The sequence below is a fragment of the Punica granatum genome, chromosome 3, assembly GCF_007655135.1.
Source record: "Punica granatum isolate Tunisia-2019 chromosome 3, ASM765513v2, whole genome shotgun sequence".
NCBI lineage: Eukaryota > Viridiplantae > Streptophyta > Magnoliopsida > Myrtales > Lythraceae > Punica > Punica granatum.
In genome coordinates this window covers 31,590,668-31,607,400 of record NC_045129.1, presented here as the reverse complement: position 1 = coordinate 31,607,400, position 16,733 = coordinate 31,590,668, and the positions used below count along the sequence as shown (strand labels likewise).

Here is a 16,733-nt window from a genome sequence, read left to right as displayed (position 1 = left end):
TTCAGCTTCCACTAACCACTATAATAAAATTGCTTCGCGCCCTTTTCAATCTGTGTTTGCAAATGCTGAACATTGAAAAGGTCTCGTGTCTAACTTAAATATCGATATTTAATCATTCAATTGATCGTTGAGACATCAGTGCTACGACTTAAAATTATTCCCTAGTCTAATCGAATATAATATATACAATAAAGCAGGATCTATAATATTATAGTTCCCCCATGAGTTTTTTGCTAAATTGCTTTCACATCTCTCTGCAAACTCGAGAAAACTGATTTAGTAATTCACTTTGCAGCACTTGCCAAGGACTAGTGTTAATATTTTCCGATATTTTAAATCCCTTTAGAACTCCTTGATTTTTATTCAGAATAGACGGTTTAACAGCGGACAGTGAGGAGATAATTTTGGGGTTTGTTAACATGCAACATAGTGGGATGCTTTTCTTTTACTTTTCATTTTTTTTCTATTATCTTATTTTTCAATAATTAATTTCAATGAAATAGGAGCGTTTAGTGATTTATATATATGTATGTAATAAAGTTTTATATTTAGCTAAAGTGGTGATAGAATGCTCTTATTTTATATAATAGATGAGTTTACAAATGGGGAAAGCTATAGTTTGAAATTGTATCATAAGAAAGCTATTCTTTCATGAATTTTGACTATTCACAAAAATACAAACATATATTGAATATTGTATTAGTATTGGATATTGAAAAGGCAAAAATTTGATACTGGCAAATGAAAACATATTAGTACTATTGATATACAATTGTTTTTTAGAGTTAAAATACCATTTCATATTAAAAGAGGAAGATGTAGTGTTCTAATAAGGTTAAATGAAGCACATCATAAATTTACACCATTAAATTTGTACATGGACAATAATAATTTAAAGATCTGTCAGTGATAAAATTTTCAAAATTTAGATTTATAAAAGTGAAGTATTTCACTTAATAAGTAGTAGTAGTGTACCACTGAAAATTGCCGAGATATTTATGACATATAGGAATTAACAAAGACAGATAAAATAAAAGGATTCAGTAATTTTCAAAATATATTCATATCTATTGGCACCAAATTATATTGTTCCAAAAACTCAAGATAAAAATACAATTATACGTGTAAGAATGAATCTTTTTGGAAGTTTGAGTTACCAATCAAAATTCTAAAAAAAAAAAAAAAAACCATATTTCTGCTTTTAAATACAAATCCAAATTAAATTCGACAAATAAAAATAATAAGCACATATATATATATATATATATATCTGCACTTTATATTCAGTAAAGTCTAATATATTAGAATTCTGAAATAAGTAAAGACAACTCGATCATTATTAATGAAGAAAGTTAGCATACCATATGAAACTAATCAATGTAATCTTGTTGCACGGGGCTCGTTAGCTAATTATGGCGGTAAAAACCACTTTAGTCGATCATTGACTATTTATTAGAGATATGAATGGGTGGCAATATATGTCGTGTCGTATTTAAACGGGTCGCGTCCAGACGGATTTCTGTAGAAAGTTCTAAACTCGAGCATGACACGTTTAATAAACGTGTTAAGATTTTCAAACACAGTTTAATTACGGATTTGAATACGACACGTCTAACTCATTTTACTAAGCATGTCTAAATGTATATATATACTTACCTACACGATATAACACTATTACTTCTAAGTACATATTATACTACATGATATGACACTATTAACTTAATTACATATTATTACTCGATTGACATGATAAATACACCATAAACGAATGATTTATATTAATAAATTTAGATGATTTTAGTGTAATTTCTTCTATAAATTGATACAATATGTGAAACAAATTTATTAACAAATACCACATGATATAAACAGGTCTAACCATGTTTAAATGGATTACAAGGGTTGCACCCGTTTAAATACGATTATTTATCGTGTCTACGGATTTAATCTGTTTAGACACGAAACACATTTAGCCTTAATCCAAACCCTCTTAGCTTCATGCCGTATCCATGTCGTGTTATCGTGTGGTGTCAAATACTGCTAGCAGATCGAAAAAGTAGGCAGGAGTTCGCTTCCATCTATTATTCTTAATCTCCTCTGTCTAAAAGCATAATTCTATATTATTTTTAGAATTTCATTTTCATCTATTATTTTCAATTTCTTGTACGTGGCAAAAGAGCCATGTCAATAATTTCCGATACTTAAAAGACAAACACGGTTAACCAAATGGACCGGGAGACATTGGTCAAGAAGGATTTCGATTAGATTTGCTAACGTATGCTTTGAATTGATTGTCCATTTCACCAAACTGCCCATAATATAACATGACGTGAAAAGAAATTCGTTCAATATATTTATTTTCTTTTTCTTTTTCTTTTTCTTTTTCTTTTTCTTTTTACCCCTTCTGAAGAAGAGACCGAGCTCTTAGTGGCCCCGCCAAATGGCTTTCTTTGGGGGGACTTAATGGACCTGAGATGGGCCCAAAGCTAGGCCCACAAATATCTGGTGGGGAAGAGGCATGCAGTTTCCTCTTTCCATTTGCTCCTCTCTTTTTTTTTTTGTCCATTTCCCCACTTTTCTTGAAGAAAGCTTTCGATTTGCTTTTGAAAATGCTTATTTATCAGTGCTCACAACTTTGTCTGAACCCAATGCAATTATTCACGCTCTTCTTTAAGAGAAACCAACAAAAAAAAAAAAACAGTTCCATATGACCTTTTACTTTCAAAAAGAAATGGATGAATTTGTGGCTAGTGTTAGTAATCGACAGACACAAACTTTATCTTAAAATTTCAAAAGAAAGTGAAGCCTTTGATTAGCTATTAAGTAACAACGACTCTGTGAGCGCTCTAGGACGCTACCCGGAATCGCAAATGGTCTGCCCAATGCTTGATCGGAGTCGGAGACATGTGTTCTCTAACCAGGGACGAACCTAGGATTTCGATTGAGGGGACGGACTCTCTAAAGGGTATATAATGATATTGCTTTCAATTTATAGGGGACGAACATAATAATTTTTATAAAAAAATTGAACCATAATATATAAATTTCCTTATAACATTAAAATTTTAAAATGGATGACTGCCCCACTTTCAGTCTCCTCTCGATCCATCTTTGTCTATAACGGTGTTCTCTACATTCCTTGCGTAGGGAGAAAATCCATTAACTTTACGAGGAAAAGAGGTACAAGAACCAATAAATAGGTACTGCAGTGGCGACAGCACTTTCTCATGTCCTTAATGTCTCGAATCGAGATCTTATTGGATTGAAGCTAGTTATTATGAATGCGCTAGGCACGGCGTCCATGGCCAAATTTAGCAAATCGAAATTGTTGTGAATCCTCAAAAAGGTTTATTGGTGTCCACCCGATGACGCAAACTTAGTACGAAGCCAGTCTCCGTTCGATGGTGACGTCGGGCACACCTTGTCACGTCAGTACAAGGTGCCCAACTCTTGTATATGTGATGGGAGATGCAACGGAGAATTTACATCCAAAAGATTAAGGCGCGAGAAAAATTTCATTCTTCGGTATACTCCGTGTTTTCATATGTTCAAAAATTTTTACCCTGACCGGTACATCCAAGGTCGGGCCCAAACTTGTCTCAGCTGAAAACTCGAGTCGACGAAATAAATGATGAGAAAAAAAGACCAAATTCAAATGTCATGTTATTGTTAGCTTTGAAAAACACATGCCCGGGAAATGACTTAAACCAAAAAAGTTTTCTCCGATCAATCAAAAACAAGTTCATTCTGTTTCAGAAGAGTTTAGGGTGCCAGTGAATGACAGACAAAAGCAGATATTTAGGAAGTTTCCTCACTTTCTCTGGCAGTACTCAATCACAGTGTGAGAATTGTCCGAATCCGCTAACAGAGACGAGCACAGCAGTTATCTTATTCGAAGTGACGAAGTTTGATTACGAATGCTGGGTTTTGCTTGCGTGAAAAGGTCAGGGGTGAACATTCAGTGGGCGACCAAAATGTACCAATCTTCTCAAGGAGGAAGCATAAGAATCTATATCTCTGTCGCTAAGTCGGGATAACTTAGAATCGGTAAGATAGCTAGCTATTCTAAAGATCCTCCGCATCGGTTGGCTTCAAACCAGGTTGACAGATAAAGGGCTTGCTTCTCTCTCTCTCTCTCTCAATCTCTCTAAACTGCGGCTCCAGCAAAACTAAAAATGTGTCTAGCTACCCATTATTCTGGATGGAAAATTTGAACTTCAGCAGAATGAGTACAGAAGCAACACTGTCCTGGTCACCTCATTGTTCTTTCAAAAGAAGGGATGCACAAGAAAGAAGGGACGATAACTCCTCCTTTGATGCGAATCCAAAGCCTTGCCATCGGATTCTGCCGAATTTATCAAGCAGGTATATATACCTGCAGTTCCAAGTGAGGGTTTTCAGGGAAGACTAGAATTACAGGCATATTAACATAGTAGGGAAAATGGGAGTTCCCTTACGCTGTCAGAAGGTTCAGAATCTTGAGCTCTTTTCTGAAGTAGTAGTGGTCACCAAAAGAATAGACAATCTGCCTCTCGAGTGCATCTTTTCCTCCATCGTGCTTTGTTTTTCTCACAACCCGAAGAAGCAGCCACTTAATTGGTCTCAGACATAATAACCACTGGTCGATGAGTGACACCTGAAAGTTCGTGGCTTTTGTTAAAAACGAATATATCATGTAACAGTGAATCTGGAATGCGCAAAGAATCCACAGAGCAAGGGAGATGGTGATTGGTTTAGCCCTCTTACTGTATAGTTCAAATGCAGAAGTTTGTTGAAAACTACAAGCTAAAGAAGTTATGGGCTCATTAATCCCTAGTTTTTTTTCAGTAATCAACAGTAAATAACTCAAAAAACCTCAGCGTGAGATGATCATCCTGTACTTAAATGAAGCTTTTTAATAGATGTTAACATGGTGCCAATTTCTTTTCTTTCAGCAAATATCGTTAGTTTTCTATTTGGACTGCAATCATATGAGATAGCCCAAATATACTGAAAATTCATGAGCATTCTACAACATCTAACTAATGCTCAAGGTGTATGTGCTCTCCCTATTGCAATTACTTCTACACCAAAATGTTGCATATATAAACTTCTGTCCGTGTATAGGAAACATCACAATATGTGAAGCTCTCAGGTAGATGGAACATGAATTTCTTTGTTTAAATATGTAGGATTTATCATCACCACGATAAGAGCAGGACTACAGAATCTAGATCGAGGCGAGTGCAATGATAGCAGAAACTGCAAATGGAAGCTGGAAAGTAATCCCTTGAGATGTAATGAGAAAGGATATTGTTTCGCTACCTCATAAAGATGTACGTTTTCTGGGTCATTAAAAGCATTCGCGAAAGGTACAGTCCACGAATCAACCATTGGCTGTAAATGAAACAAGAAAAGGCATAATAAACCAGCGGATTAGAAATTCAGGCATCAATACATTCATCAAAAAACTGAGCGCTGTTTAAGCATGAAAATGCTTTTTCTTAAGGATCTAGAGAGAGCTGATGTCTTTAAGCAAGTCTACCATATCAAAACTTTAGAATGCATCTCCAAATTGCAGACCTGAGAGTTCGCCCGGAATGATAAACAGACCAAAGACACTTTGGGGACAGTTGGCGTGTTGGCATCAGCCATATTCCCTTTGCAGCTTATAGGCAACTTGAAGCTCCCTCTATCATACCGGGTGACTTCTATATCAGGAAATTTCTTAGCTGCCATAGCCGGAATAATAATTTTGTTCGCAGCTGCAACCTGCATTGGATTGGAACCATTACTTATTGCCTAATCCTATAGAAAAGGCTAAATGCACGATTAATTAATGCAGGCACGCACACTGTATACTTAAACAAGGAATCCAAGATCAGTTCTTCATAACATGACCGGAAAATGGTGCCTCGTAAAACGGAACAGAGTCCGTCATCTTAACATTTTTGACTATTCAGGCGAGCAATTTGATAAGAAAATTATACATCATTGAAAATATGGAACCTTTTAATTAAATCCATTTTAAATCATAACTTTGTCAAACTCGAACAGATGGCGAAGTGGTATGGAGGTTCGAGTTCAATGACATGAGGACGAGAAAGTTTAAATGTTCGGAAGAATCGAATAAAGCACAAAGCACAGGACTTGAACGGGAGACCATTTGGACTACCTTACCACCATGTAGCTTGAACTCCGAGATATCGGCAAAGTAACCTCTGTTCATCTCATCTTTACTGCGCTAAACGGCATACATTACACAATTGTAAGCTCACAGCTCTGTTGTGTTTTCTCATGGAACAAAGACACGGAGAATGTTAGGCTACTCACAGTCGAGCTCGTTCTTTCTCGATCGCTTCTTTGTTAAAAAGCTGCACAGTGTTGCCATCGAGACACATCAGAAAATTGAAATCGAAGGGTGAATGAATAAGAAAATGTCCCGCGGAATCGGGGAAATTGCCTGGTGGATGTCCAAGAAACGATTTGATGTCCTTTGAGCAGAATGCCGGGACGGAAGAGGAGTGAGCTTCTCTTCTTCGTAAACCGACAGGTGGCTGGTGAGGATCGAAGCTCTGGTGCTCGAACAGCTCCGCTGCACCAACCGGTTCAACCTCAACATCTCTCCCTCTCTGTCAACTGCAGATAGACACGAGCCGGGGATCAGTGCAATCACGGCAATGACTTCAACTCAAGTTGGCCGAATTCTCGTCGAAACTCTCCGGTCGGAGTTCTCACCTTCGGTGTCGACTGCAACCGCCGCAAGAACCAACGGCGGCGACGAGAGAAGGCTGAGGAGGACGCGAGCTTGTGGCTTGAGCTCCGGTAAACAAACAGCACGGCTGTCGTTCGCAGAAGAATCGTCGACCCGACACGAAGTCATTGGTAAGATGGACCCGACCCATATAACACGCCCGCCCCGGAAGGTTGGCGTATTTTGCATGCGGCGACAAATGCTGAAGAATATAATCTGCTGAAAGTCATTAGTAAAAATCAGATGGAAGGGAAAGGAAAACAATCGGAGCACTTAGATTACGATGTTAAATCCTGAATATACTTTTACCTCGCAAGTGCCGATTCGAATGTCATTTTCCGCGTCATAGCTGATGAATTGTGTTCAACTTCAATTGATTGTGGAAACACCGGTGGAAGGTACTCTACACGTTACAAACATAATTTTCACAAATTCCATTTGACAGAAACAATCACCTGTCGGTCTTCCAAACCTATTAGAATGTCCGTGTATGAGTTAAAACAAATTTAACCTGCCACGCACCCCGCGAACACCTCCGCTACAAATACTCTTTATAGTTTGAGGTTGAGATAAATGGTTGCGGACACCTCCGGTACAAATACTCTTTATAGTTTGAACTTGAGATAAATAGGAGCATGTGATTTTTGTAAGTACAAATAACATTATATAATTCATTTCCTAAGACATAAATGAACCTTACAATTAATTTTTTCATTACTTTTAATTCTTAAACTTTTTTTTTAATCGTCATTACCCTCAAACTTTTAAATTTTTTTGTAATTTGCTCTTAAAATTCGAAAAAAAAAGAAGGGGGAAAGGGCTTGGACCTCCGATCGACGACCCCGATCCCACAACCAAGGTTGTCGATACCCACAGAGAACATCGAAAACCTCAAGGGTAGGGTCTGGACCTCCGATTGGTAACCCTAACCCCTAAATCGACCGCGATCTCAAACTCGAGATCCCGATCGATTCGGGAACTGGATCGCCAATCTATGGCCCGAACCCCACCTCTATGATCGTCGACATCCTCTGTGGGTGCATGCCACTCAGTGGTGGGATCGAGGTCGCCGACCGACAACCCCGACCCCTTCCCCTTTTTCATCCTAAATTTTAAGACCAAATTGAAAAAAAAGTTGAAAATTTGAAGCTAATAATGATAAAAAGAAAAGTTTAAAGATTAAAAGTGACGAAAAAATTAACGGTGATGTTCATTATATCTCACGAAATGAGTCACAGTTCTCAAAAAATCACAAGATCCAATTTGTCACAAAATCAAACCCACAAGGGATTTCTATACTTTTCCCCATATATATATATATATATATATATATATACTATGATACAATAATAACGATGATAGTTAACATTAAACTCAGAGAAAAAGGAGGGAAAATAAAAAGACTACTGCACACCAAAAATATTATGACCCAAAGAAAACCCGGAAACCCCCAAACAATAACAATCAAAGCCGGAAATACACACCCACAGCCAAAACTCAACTAGCAGCCGTGGTGCACAAAATACACCGCATACGATTGGTAGCAGACTCATCTTCATCCTCATCTTCCTCATCATTACCGTCATCATACCCGTAATCTGACATCGTCCTCTGGGAAGAACCATCTTTGCTTCCCTTCTTGCTGTCAATTGTATACAAAGAATCCAACAGGCAAGCCTCGTGATATGCATGGCAGCAGAAGAAGACTACCACTGACAAGCCCTGTATAGAGAACGGATCGAAACAGATGCAGCATCTCGCAGGTCCTCGAGTCCTTGACTTGACCTCACTGTTCTTGAGTGTCAATGGTTTTACGGTGTCCTGAGAAGAGGCCCTGTGGTCGTCTCTCTTTGCCCGAGCTTCCCCCTCTTCGCTGCTCAAGTACACGCCATGTCTAGCCTCTTTGTAGTATTTAACCAGGAGGTTCACACAATCGGCCTGTCGGATTTTATTTAAAATGAGAACGTCAAGCATAAATTTCCAAGTCCCAAAAAACAGCAGGAAGTTACTGGTTGTAATTACAACTAAGTTACCTTCAGAATATCATTGCATCCATGTCTGAGAGATGTCTCGGTCCTGTAGTCGGTGATGATTTTAACAAGACGATCTCTTAGCCTAAAGGGGAGGGGGGGAAAAAACAACGAAATGATGAAAACGCCAAGGAGGAGAAAGAGAGTTTCCACATACATTTAATATATATATATATATATATAAAAGGAAGGTGCTCCCGTAACTATAACCACCTAACTTGTACACTGGAAACATCATCCATAAGACAGCTAATAGATGGTATAAATAATCGGCCAGAAGTTCAAATCCTATGGAATATCGGAAACTCGATTCATAACACGATACATTATTACTGAATAAAGCCACTAAAAGTAGAAGAATTTATAATATCAAACTCACTTGGGTATCTCTAGGCCATTTGGAACCATATTTACGATGTAAAGGGGATCGAGATTCCCAACAGTGTGCTCTAGCAGCATTCCAACCTGCAAGTAGTGCAAAAATAGCATATCAGTTAACTTCCAAGTATTGCAGCCATACTCCATCCTAGAGGGCAAGTTTCATCATACCATCTCGGGTTTGTTTAGACATTGTTTAATCAATTCTTCCCATAGGTCATCATCGTGTTGCATTGTCACGAATTCAACTGCCTGTCATAGTCAAAATACGAGTGTCAAGGTTATGATGAGAAATCTCGATGGACTAACAGACCAAACAAAAGCTTATAGCTTATAAGCTCAAGTATATACTTGCCTCTTCTATGTCTCCCAAATTATTTATTATCACAGCAAGGGCTTGTTTTGAATTTCCCATCCTTCCAAGAATGAAAACCTGTTCCTTTACAAGATCTCTTTTGACGCAAATGTCATAAGCCTGAAATAGACATTTGAGGAATAAATTGGTTGAAATACAATTAGAGAACATTAATTGGCGAATGCAATGGAGAGCCCCAACCTTCTCAAGTGTATAGTGCTGACTGCTCCGGAGAAAAGGAAGAAGCATCTTTGGATCACAGTCCGCATAAAGCTCCACCTATCGTAACAAATACCAGGGTGAGGGGAGAAGATATGTCAATAGTTTGTCAGAAGATAGACGCATGAGGTTAAGTTGATGCAAAATACTAACTGGAAAGGAAAAGAGAAATTTTCTTATCATATAGATAGAATAAGGAACTTTGCATCTAAGCTTACCTGCATGTCTTGGAAATCTCTTCCAGCATGTGGGTTTACTTCAAATAGTACATGTAAATACAAATGCAAGAAATATCTCGAGTCGCACTTATCTTGAGCACTCATAAGTTGCAAAACAACTTCAGATGGAGTAATCAAGTCCCTGTTTTGGATAAACAAGGGGACTGCACGCTTAGGGTCAAGCATCATCAATTGCACGACCTGCATGAATGAGTTCGATTAGGGGTCAGGTAAAGAAAGATGACTATCAAAGAGATGAATCATAAAATTCAAAAGTTGTTAGTAATGCTGAAGTTTTCGCAATGCACACATATATAGCAACCTACATCCTGCATGAGGAAAAAACTGCTAAATTGTTGACAATAGTTCATTGGTCACTTTGCTTAAGAAAGTTTTATAATGTTAACCAAAGTTATTAAATATCAAAAAGTAGAGCATAAGAGTTCCAAGACATGCATCTTGAAACTTAAAAGTCTAAGAAGAATAGGACTATAAAGCCTATAATATCAAAATTCCATACCTTCTCACGGATGGCATCTTGCAAGTCATGTTTCTCGATGAAATCGAAAATATCAGGCTTCATAAGCTGAACATAAGACAAATAACAATAAAAAAATGGAAAATAACTCTGAAAGTTACCACAAAGATGAGCAAATGATAAATTTCTCTTTAAGCATCTTCTCATAATATTATTGTGAGGGTGATTTTGCATGTCTACACATGAGGTCATGAAGAAACATGCAATTGATACACTTACATCAGCATATAGAGAAAAGGCTTTCTCATATTGCCCATCAATTACATACAACTCCGCTAGAGCCTGCAACAGAAGATAATTCCCAATTTTGTTACAAGGGGAAAAGAAAAGAAAAGAAAAGAAAAGAAAAGAACAAAAAAAAAACTCAATGGAAATATTAATAATCACCATTATAAGCATTTGACACTGGAAGTAGTGTTTAGCACAAAATTAACAGCTTACCTCTTTTAGAGCGTCAGTCATTGATGAAGTATTGAGTTGTGGTTCAATGGCTGAGATCACAGGCAAGGCAGAATAAATAGTTGAAGGCCAAGATTTCACAGTCGATAGTAGCTCCTTGTGAAAAGATGGATTTGTTGCCAAAGCCACAAGAGCAACCTGTACCAAAATAAACACCACAAATCTCAAATACTGATTTCTCACTAAAAGATATTACTTCAATGGGGGAAAGCTAAGAATAGCGACCTGGAATCTCACTATTAAGTTGGCAAATGAGATAACTGTTTCTGAAATAGTAGTAAAAAATCTTTTTTATTCCAAGAGAATTTTTGCCTTTGTGTCAATAACTGCAGCCAATTTGGCAGCTCCAATTTGCAAAATCACAGGTATTATGCATAATAGCATCCACATATGATTGTTGCGCTGGCCTCGAGAAGAATGAACTGGTAGTCAGTTAGCACTATGGAGAGGAGACTTCTGGAATAACACCGTATTCGTACTGCTAGAGAGAAGAGGAAATCAATCAATATGACACTTCTCCTGAAGTTCTGGATTATTTGGCGAAGAGAAACAAAGGAGCTTTTTAGGAGAATGAGATTGATGAAGGGTTGATAATGAAGCACTGGATCAGGATTGTAATTTTTGGTATAAGGTACAGATAGAGTATCAGGTTTCTTAGATGATATTGATTCCTTACATTGTTCTACAGCTTTTTCTATATTCTGGGTCTCTTTTGCTTGTTTATGGTTTAAGGAAGCCTTCTATTTACCATTTGATAAATGTGTATATCTATGACTTAGCATCTCCCTATCTATATTTGAGGTTATAAGTCCCCCCCCCCCCCCCCCCCCCCCCCCCCCCCCCCCCCCCCCCCCTTTTTTTTGGTTGATTTTACAAATTGAAGCCTCTTGGAATTGTAATTTCTTTAGAAAAAAGAAACAGAGCTAATATTCAGCTCAAACGAACCTCATATGCTGTATCACGCAATCTTGGGTTTTCTGTTGGTATGTACGGAACTAGCACCGGGAGCTGACGGAGATGAGCAAAGTGGAAAACCCATCTGTGAGACACAACCCATTGCAATTTATTAATAAGAACTGTGGAGACTAAATATGATAAATGGTGTCACATACCTCTCCCATGCAGAAGCAGATCCACGCAACAATTTGGGACACAAGGAAGCCGCTTCAGCATATTTCCTTTCCACAATTAAGTGATCGAGATACCTAGATCCCACCTATGCACGTTGAGAGTCATCACAGCAAGTCATTATACATAGCACACTAATAATATCTATAGTTTGAGAGAGACTCGAGAGCATGAAAAAATTACAATGTAAATTATGAAACTGGAAAAGAATTCTGTCTTGCTAAGTGAATAGGCAAAGGGAATTGAAAGACAAACAAATAATGACATAAAGATTACTCAAGAAGCTGATGCATGCTAAATTCAAAGAGCACCATATCCAATAACCATCAACAGAAATGAAAAGCAAGATAAATTTTATTTTGAAAAGCGAATGCCAACTAAATGCACAGAGCAGGACAGCTGAATACACCATCTAGACCTCTCAATGGATGCCAATGCCAAGAAATCTAATATATCAAAAATGATCAGGAAGAACAACTTCCACATCCCCTCAGCAATCCGCATCCAAGCAAACAATGAGGAAATATTAAACTGAGAATAGACTGCCAACATCGTCATTATTATAACTCCATCATCATTTTTGAATGGTGAAAATAGATTTCACTGATGATGGTACTAACGGGTTATTTCCTCTCTCATGAACACACCGCAATAGAAGTTGCAGATACCTCATCGAGGAGTTCACTTCGTCCTTGCCCAGCTTCAACTGCTGCTAAAGCTTTTTCATGCCAGCCATGTTGAAGTAGCCATGAGATATGATCTTCAGCATCCCTGACAAACACAAGTTATAGAGTTATGAACTTCTCTGACCTCACACAATGAACTTGTGAAGAAATGCCATCAGCACTGATTGCATAACAAGAACTCTCAAAATCAAACAAAAGTGATACTTAAACCGACCGCACCACTAAATGTCAACAAAAAGAAAACCACTGAATTTGTTGACCAATATGTTTATTCAATCATAATCTCAGATCTATGATAGACCTCTCTATGATAAGTGTCATGCTGCCTACTCCCTGGAACACAAATAATATTTGATTTTTTCACTGTGAATTTTGTCAATACCGTCCTTACTGGCTTCGTTGATTGACTTTTTTTTTTTTTGGAGATGTTATTTATATTTCTATAAGACACTGTTCGATAGCTTCTTCTCCTTTCTTTGAGGAAGGATCGCAGACCAAATGTTCTTGCCATAGTCAATGTATGCTCTGTTGTCTCGATAAGGGGCTGGTGCTCCAATACTAATTACTATTGCAGCTCTCGGGGTCTCCTTTCTCTCCCACTCCAGCCTTAGGCCTAGTTTCGTCTGGTAAGCGAGCTCTACTATATATAGACACTGCCCTCTGCTGCTAGCGATTTCATTTGGTTGTCCTTTCCCTTTTTTTGTTCTTTCCTGCTTTTTCGAGCTTTACTGGGTCGAGGTCTGTCTAATTGAGACTGAAGTCAATGCCCCGGAAAATGGCGATAATCATATTAGAAAAGTAGTGTTCCTGATTGTCGCTACTGCGGGTCAGACAACAATTGGATAATAATAAAGCCTCTGTTTAACAACAATATGTAAGAAACTGACCCTGAGTACTTCTTAGAATCTAAAAGATCCTCCTAACCAACACTGACCTTGGTTTTGCAATAACTACATCTTTGGGAGATACAATATAGTACAGTGGCTCATCACCAGCAGCCCACTGGCCCCCAGCATAACTGCTACCTGCTCCAAAATTAGAACCACCTTAAATCATTGAAGCACTTCGAATTCAATTACTTGTATTTCTAAACAGTTCCAATCATGCGAATGTAACCTGAAAAAGGAGCATGAGCAAGCGAATAATCCTTTGCCTTGTAATGCTCAAAACCAAGCACAGGAAGCGCATCTGTAGCAAGTTCATCATTGTTCCAAGTTACTACACGCACCTCCGGCCTCTGTGCATTTCCCTGCTTTTAACACATTCTCCCATATTAACAATATACACATTTTACAAGTTCAAATTAAGAATCTGAAGGAATTTTAGTCCCTTTAATAACTATTATAAAACATGGTTTCTCTTTTTCTACTAGGAGAAAATGGATGAAGGTAAAAAAACAATCAACCAATAGAGAGCTACACATAGGAAGAAATGGCAAAAGAAAAAAAGCGTGATATTAAGTGGAAATTGTTGTTATCTAGCTCAGCAGGTAAAAAGTACAAGTTCCTATAGTTAATGTGAACTATCTACTTGTACTTTAACTTCTTCGTTGAAGCAAAAAAACTTAAAAATATTAGATACTAGAGAGCTTTCTAGACAACCAAGATTAAATATTGCAAATCAATGTAATACCTGCCTAGATGGGAGGCTACTGCTGAAGTCCTTCTCCCCATCTTCTTCACCAGGAATGTAAGCTAGAACAACCAAAGAGTCACCAAAGGGAGCAATTCCTGAAATGTAATAGCTTGTTTGAAACGATGCCACGATATCCACCTGGTTCATGCTGGAGACAGGAATGCGGCTGTAGGTCCCATTGGCCCCATTCTGTGTATTGGTCCTAATGGATGCAATTTTCACAGATGTACCCCAGCCAATGACCAACAGTGTGTCATCCTGAATGAGATAATGGTGAGAATGACCGAGAAACTTAAGAAATATGGGGAGAAAGAAAGGTAGCCTTTGAAACTGAAAAAACAGAATAAAAGCTGTGGCATTGCACTTTCAGCAATATATCATATTTATCTTCAGATTACCTGCCAAACTAAATGTGGGAGGAGAAGCTCCGGCCTTGGGCTTCCTCTCGGTCTTTCGATAAATGTGATACGCTGATCGTTTGCCGTATCATAAACTTTGACACCAGCATCATTGGCCCAAGCAATTAAACTAGTCCTCCACTTCACCGTATGTATTGGACCTTCACCAGAATGTAAAACCTGCAAATCGAAGGAAACATTTAGTGACCCCGGCGCAAACAGTAAAATCCATCCATTCAAAAACCAGTGGTCATAATAATGAGTATAAACCTGGTCCCGATACCCTAGCCATTTCTTCGAGTTAAAATCCAAATGGCCAGCCAAACCACCAGTCACAAATCGTCGAGATGCTTTTCTGGAATATTCAGGGTCCAAAGCAATAGCTTTCATAGGTCGATGATAATCAAACTTCATCCGCTCCTCAATGAAAAGGCCGTTTATCACTACAGACCCATCATCAGAACAGCTCCCGATGTACTCGCCTTCTATGTCGAAGCTAAGATCGTTGACAGTGGCAGAATGAGCGGCAAATTCTTTCACCTGCACATAGAATTTAGTAGAAGTTCAAAAACTACGTCAAGTCCCAAACATTATTATAGCCATAAACTGTTGCACTTGCAGAGTGGAAGCCTAGCACTAAGAACGAAAGTGACATGACAGCGCGAACAGGACAACACAATACGTAATGAATTAGAGTTCAAAGCAGTGATGTCACTGATCAATCTTAGACGAAAAAAGCCAGCAGTAAGCTTCTTCCCCAATTGCTTTACAAGCTCAGCCTTTTTCAATCTCAGCTCGATCACATCAAATTTCTCAATCAACCAGAGCAAGCAAAGCGAAAACCACAAAGTACGACGCAAATTCAGATCCAATCAGCTCGGCAAGCAACCGAATCCACGCAATTAAGCTGGACACGACATTGGAGCAGCCTAAGAACATGGAGAGGACGCACCTGATTGCCAAGGAAATCGAGGATGTGGACGGTGCCGTCGTGAGTGCCGAGCGCGATCATGCGCTCGGCAACGGCAATACAGGAGGCGGCGTCGTTGGAGAGCAGGGAAGGTATGCTGCCTCCCATTCTCTGGTACTTGAGCCTCGGCTCCTCTTCTTCTTCCTCCTCCTCCTCCTCCTCCTCTTCTTCTTCCTCTTCCTCTTCCTCTTCCTCCTCCTCGTCTTCCCGCTCGTCGTCACCGTCTATGCCGTTCTCCGACGGGAGGGGAGCCATCTGCATGGTTGGTTGCGCAGCTGAAGAGCTCGAGAGAGCTATCGAACCCCCGCGATAGAGAGAGAGGGAGATCTGATTATGGCGTCGGGGGAGGGAAGAAAGGACTTATTTGGGGAATTTGGGGGGAGAGAGTTATTATCGATTGAATTGAATTAACGGTTGATTGAAAGGTTGGAATGGAAATATATTTATTTGCAAGACAACAAAGAGAGAAGGAGAGGAGTGGGGGAGACGATGACGACTACTGATAGGAGTGCCACCTCAGTCACCTGTTTCATACGTTGTCGTCGAATTATTTTTTTTTATTTTTTGGTCACTTTTTTATCTCAATTTTTTTTTTCTGTCTTCTTATGCTTTTTATTTTATTTGAATTTTAAATGATATATAGTCGTCATACTTATGCGGATCATTCCCGGCCATACTGTTATCAGTTCAGTTTTCTATATTTCATTTTTAATGGCTTATTTGGGGATAGAGTCGACTAGAATTGCGTTAAGAATAATTAAGAGAAAGTAATGATTGTATTGTTGAATCGGGAAAAAAGTAATAAATATTTGAGAGAATTTAATATTAAAAATTAAATTGAATAATTAAAAAAAATTGAATAAAAATGGAAAAATAATAATTGTATCGATGAATTGAAAATAAGTGGAGTTAAATGGAGTGGAGTGGGGTGGGATAGAGTTAAATGATAACTCTAAAACTAGCGTGCCCTACAAAAAGTAGAAACA

At 38.4% G+C, this 16,733-nt stretch overlaps 2 protein-coding genes across 5 annotated transcripts; both read right to left on the bottom strand.

Annotated features, from left to right (window-relative positions):
• Positions 1-3,867: 3,867 nt before the first annotated feature.
• On the bottom strand, positions 3,868-6,934 carry LOC116199226. 3 transcript variants are annotated; one of them, XM_031529513.1, is made up of 8 exons: positions 6,718-6,934; positions 6,443-6,618; positions 6,313-6,353; positions 6,155-6,218; positions 5,563-5,751; positions 5,305-5,376; positions 4,458-4,636; positions 3,868-4,345 (listed from the first exon to the last, which is right to left on the bottom strand). In XM_031529513.1, exons 1-8 carry the CDS (start codon positions 6,920-6,922, stop codon positions 4,258-4,260), a joined length of 1,014 nt encoding a protein of 337 aa, XP_031385373.1. In that variant the 5' UTR covers positions 6,923-6,934; the 3' UTR covers positions 3,868-4,257. The 3 variants fall into 3 exon arrangements, with proteins under 3 accessions (XP_031385373.1, XP_031385372.1, XP_031385374.1); XM_031529512.1 differs by having other exon boundaries at positions 3,868-4,375; positions 6,718-6,925; XM_031529514.1 differs by lacking the exon at positions 6,718-6,934 and having other exon boundaries at positions 3,868-4,375; positions 6,155-6,223; positions 6,443-6,543.
• A 985-nt stretch (positions 6,935-7,919) lies between these two features.
• On the bottom strand, positions 7,920-16,171 carry LOC116199225 (vacuolar protein sorting-associated protein 41 homolog). Of its 2 annotated transcripts, none has more exons than XM_031529510.1 (19): positions 15,730-16,171; positions 15,048-15,317; positions 14,778-14,957; positions 14,377-14,637; positions 13,861-13,996; positions 13,679-13,769; positions 12,727-12,829; positions 12,043-12,146; positions 11,876-11,969; positions 10,913-11,068; positions 10,691-10,753; positions 10,454-10,519; positions 9,934-10,134; positions 9,698-9,775; positions 9,497-9,616; positions 9,313-9,393; positions 9,143-9,228; positions 8,767-8,848; positions 7,920-8,671 (listed from the first exon to the last, which is right to left on the bottom strand). In XM_031529510.1, the coding sequence occupies exons 1-19, from the start codon at positions 16,006-16,008 to the stop codon at positions 8,231-8,233; spliced, it is 2,892 nt and encodes a 963-aa protein (XP_031385370.1). In that variant the 5' UTR covers positions 16,009-16,171; the 3' UTR covers positions 7,920-8,230. The 2 variants fall into 2 exon arrangements, with proteins under 2 accessions (XP_031385370.1, XP_031385371.1); XM_031529511.1 differs by having other exon boundaries at positions 13,861-13,993.
• Between the last annotated feature and the right edge of the window lie 562 nt (positions 16,172-16,733).

What these genes read in the sequence shown, in the direction of transcription:
- LOC116199226 (XM_031529512.1), bottom strand. Translation starts at nt 6,922, where the DNA reads ATGCAAAATACGCCAACCTTCCGGGGCGGGCGTGTTATATGGGTCGGG. An exon ending in TCAAGCTACATGGTGGTAAG is followed by an intron (nt 5,752 to 6,154) that starts GTAGTCCAAATG and finishes AATCCAATGCAG; the next exon opens with GTTGCAGCTGCGAACAAAAT. An exon ending in AAAACGTACATCTTTATGAG is followed by an intron (nt 4,637 to 5,304) that starts GTAGCGAAACAA and finishes ACGAACTTTCAG; the next exon opens with GTGTCACTCATCGACCAGTG.
- LOC116199225 (XM_031529510.1), bottom strand. Translation starts at nt 16,008, where the DNA reads ATGCAGATGGCTCCCCTCCCGTCGGAGAACGGCATAGACGGTGACGAC. An exon ending in GTAGTTATTGCAAAACCAAG is followed by an intron (nt 12,830 to 13,678) that starts GTCAGTGTTGGT and finishes TGTGTTTGTCAG; the next exon opens with GGATGCTGAAGATCATATCT. An exon ending in TGCGTGATACAGCATATGAG is followed by an intron (nt 11,069 to 11,875) that starts GTTCGTTTGAGC and finishes ATTTTGGTACAG; the next exon opens with GTTGCTCTTGTGGCTTTGGC.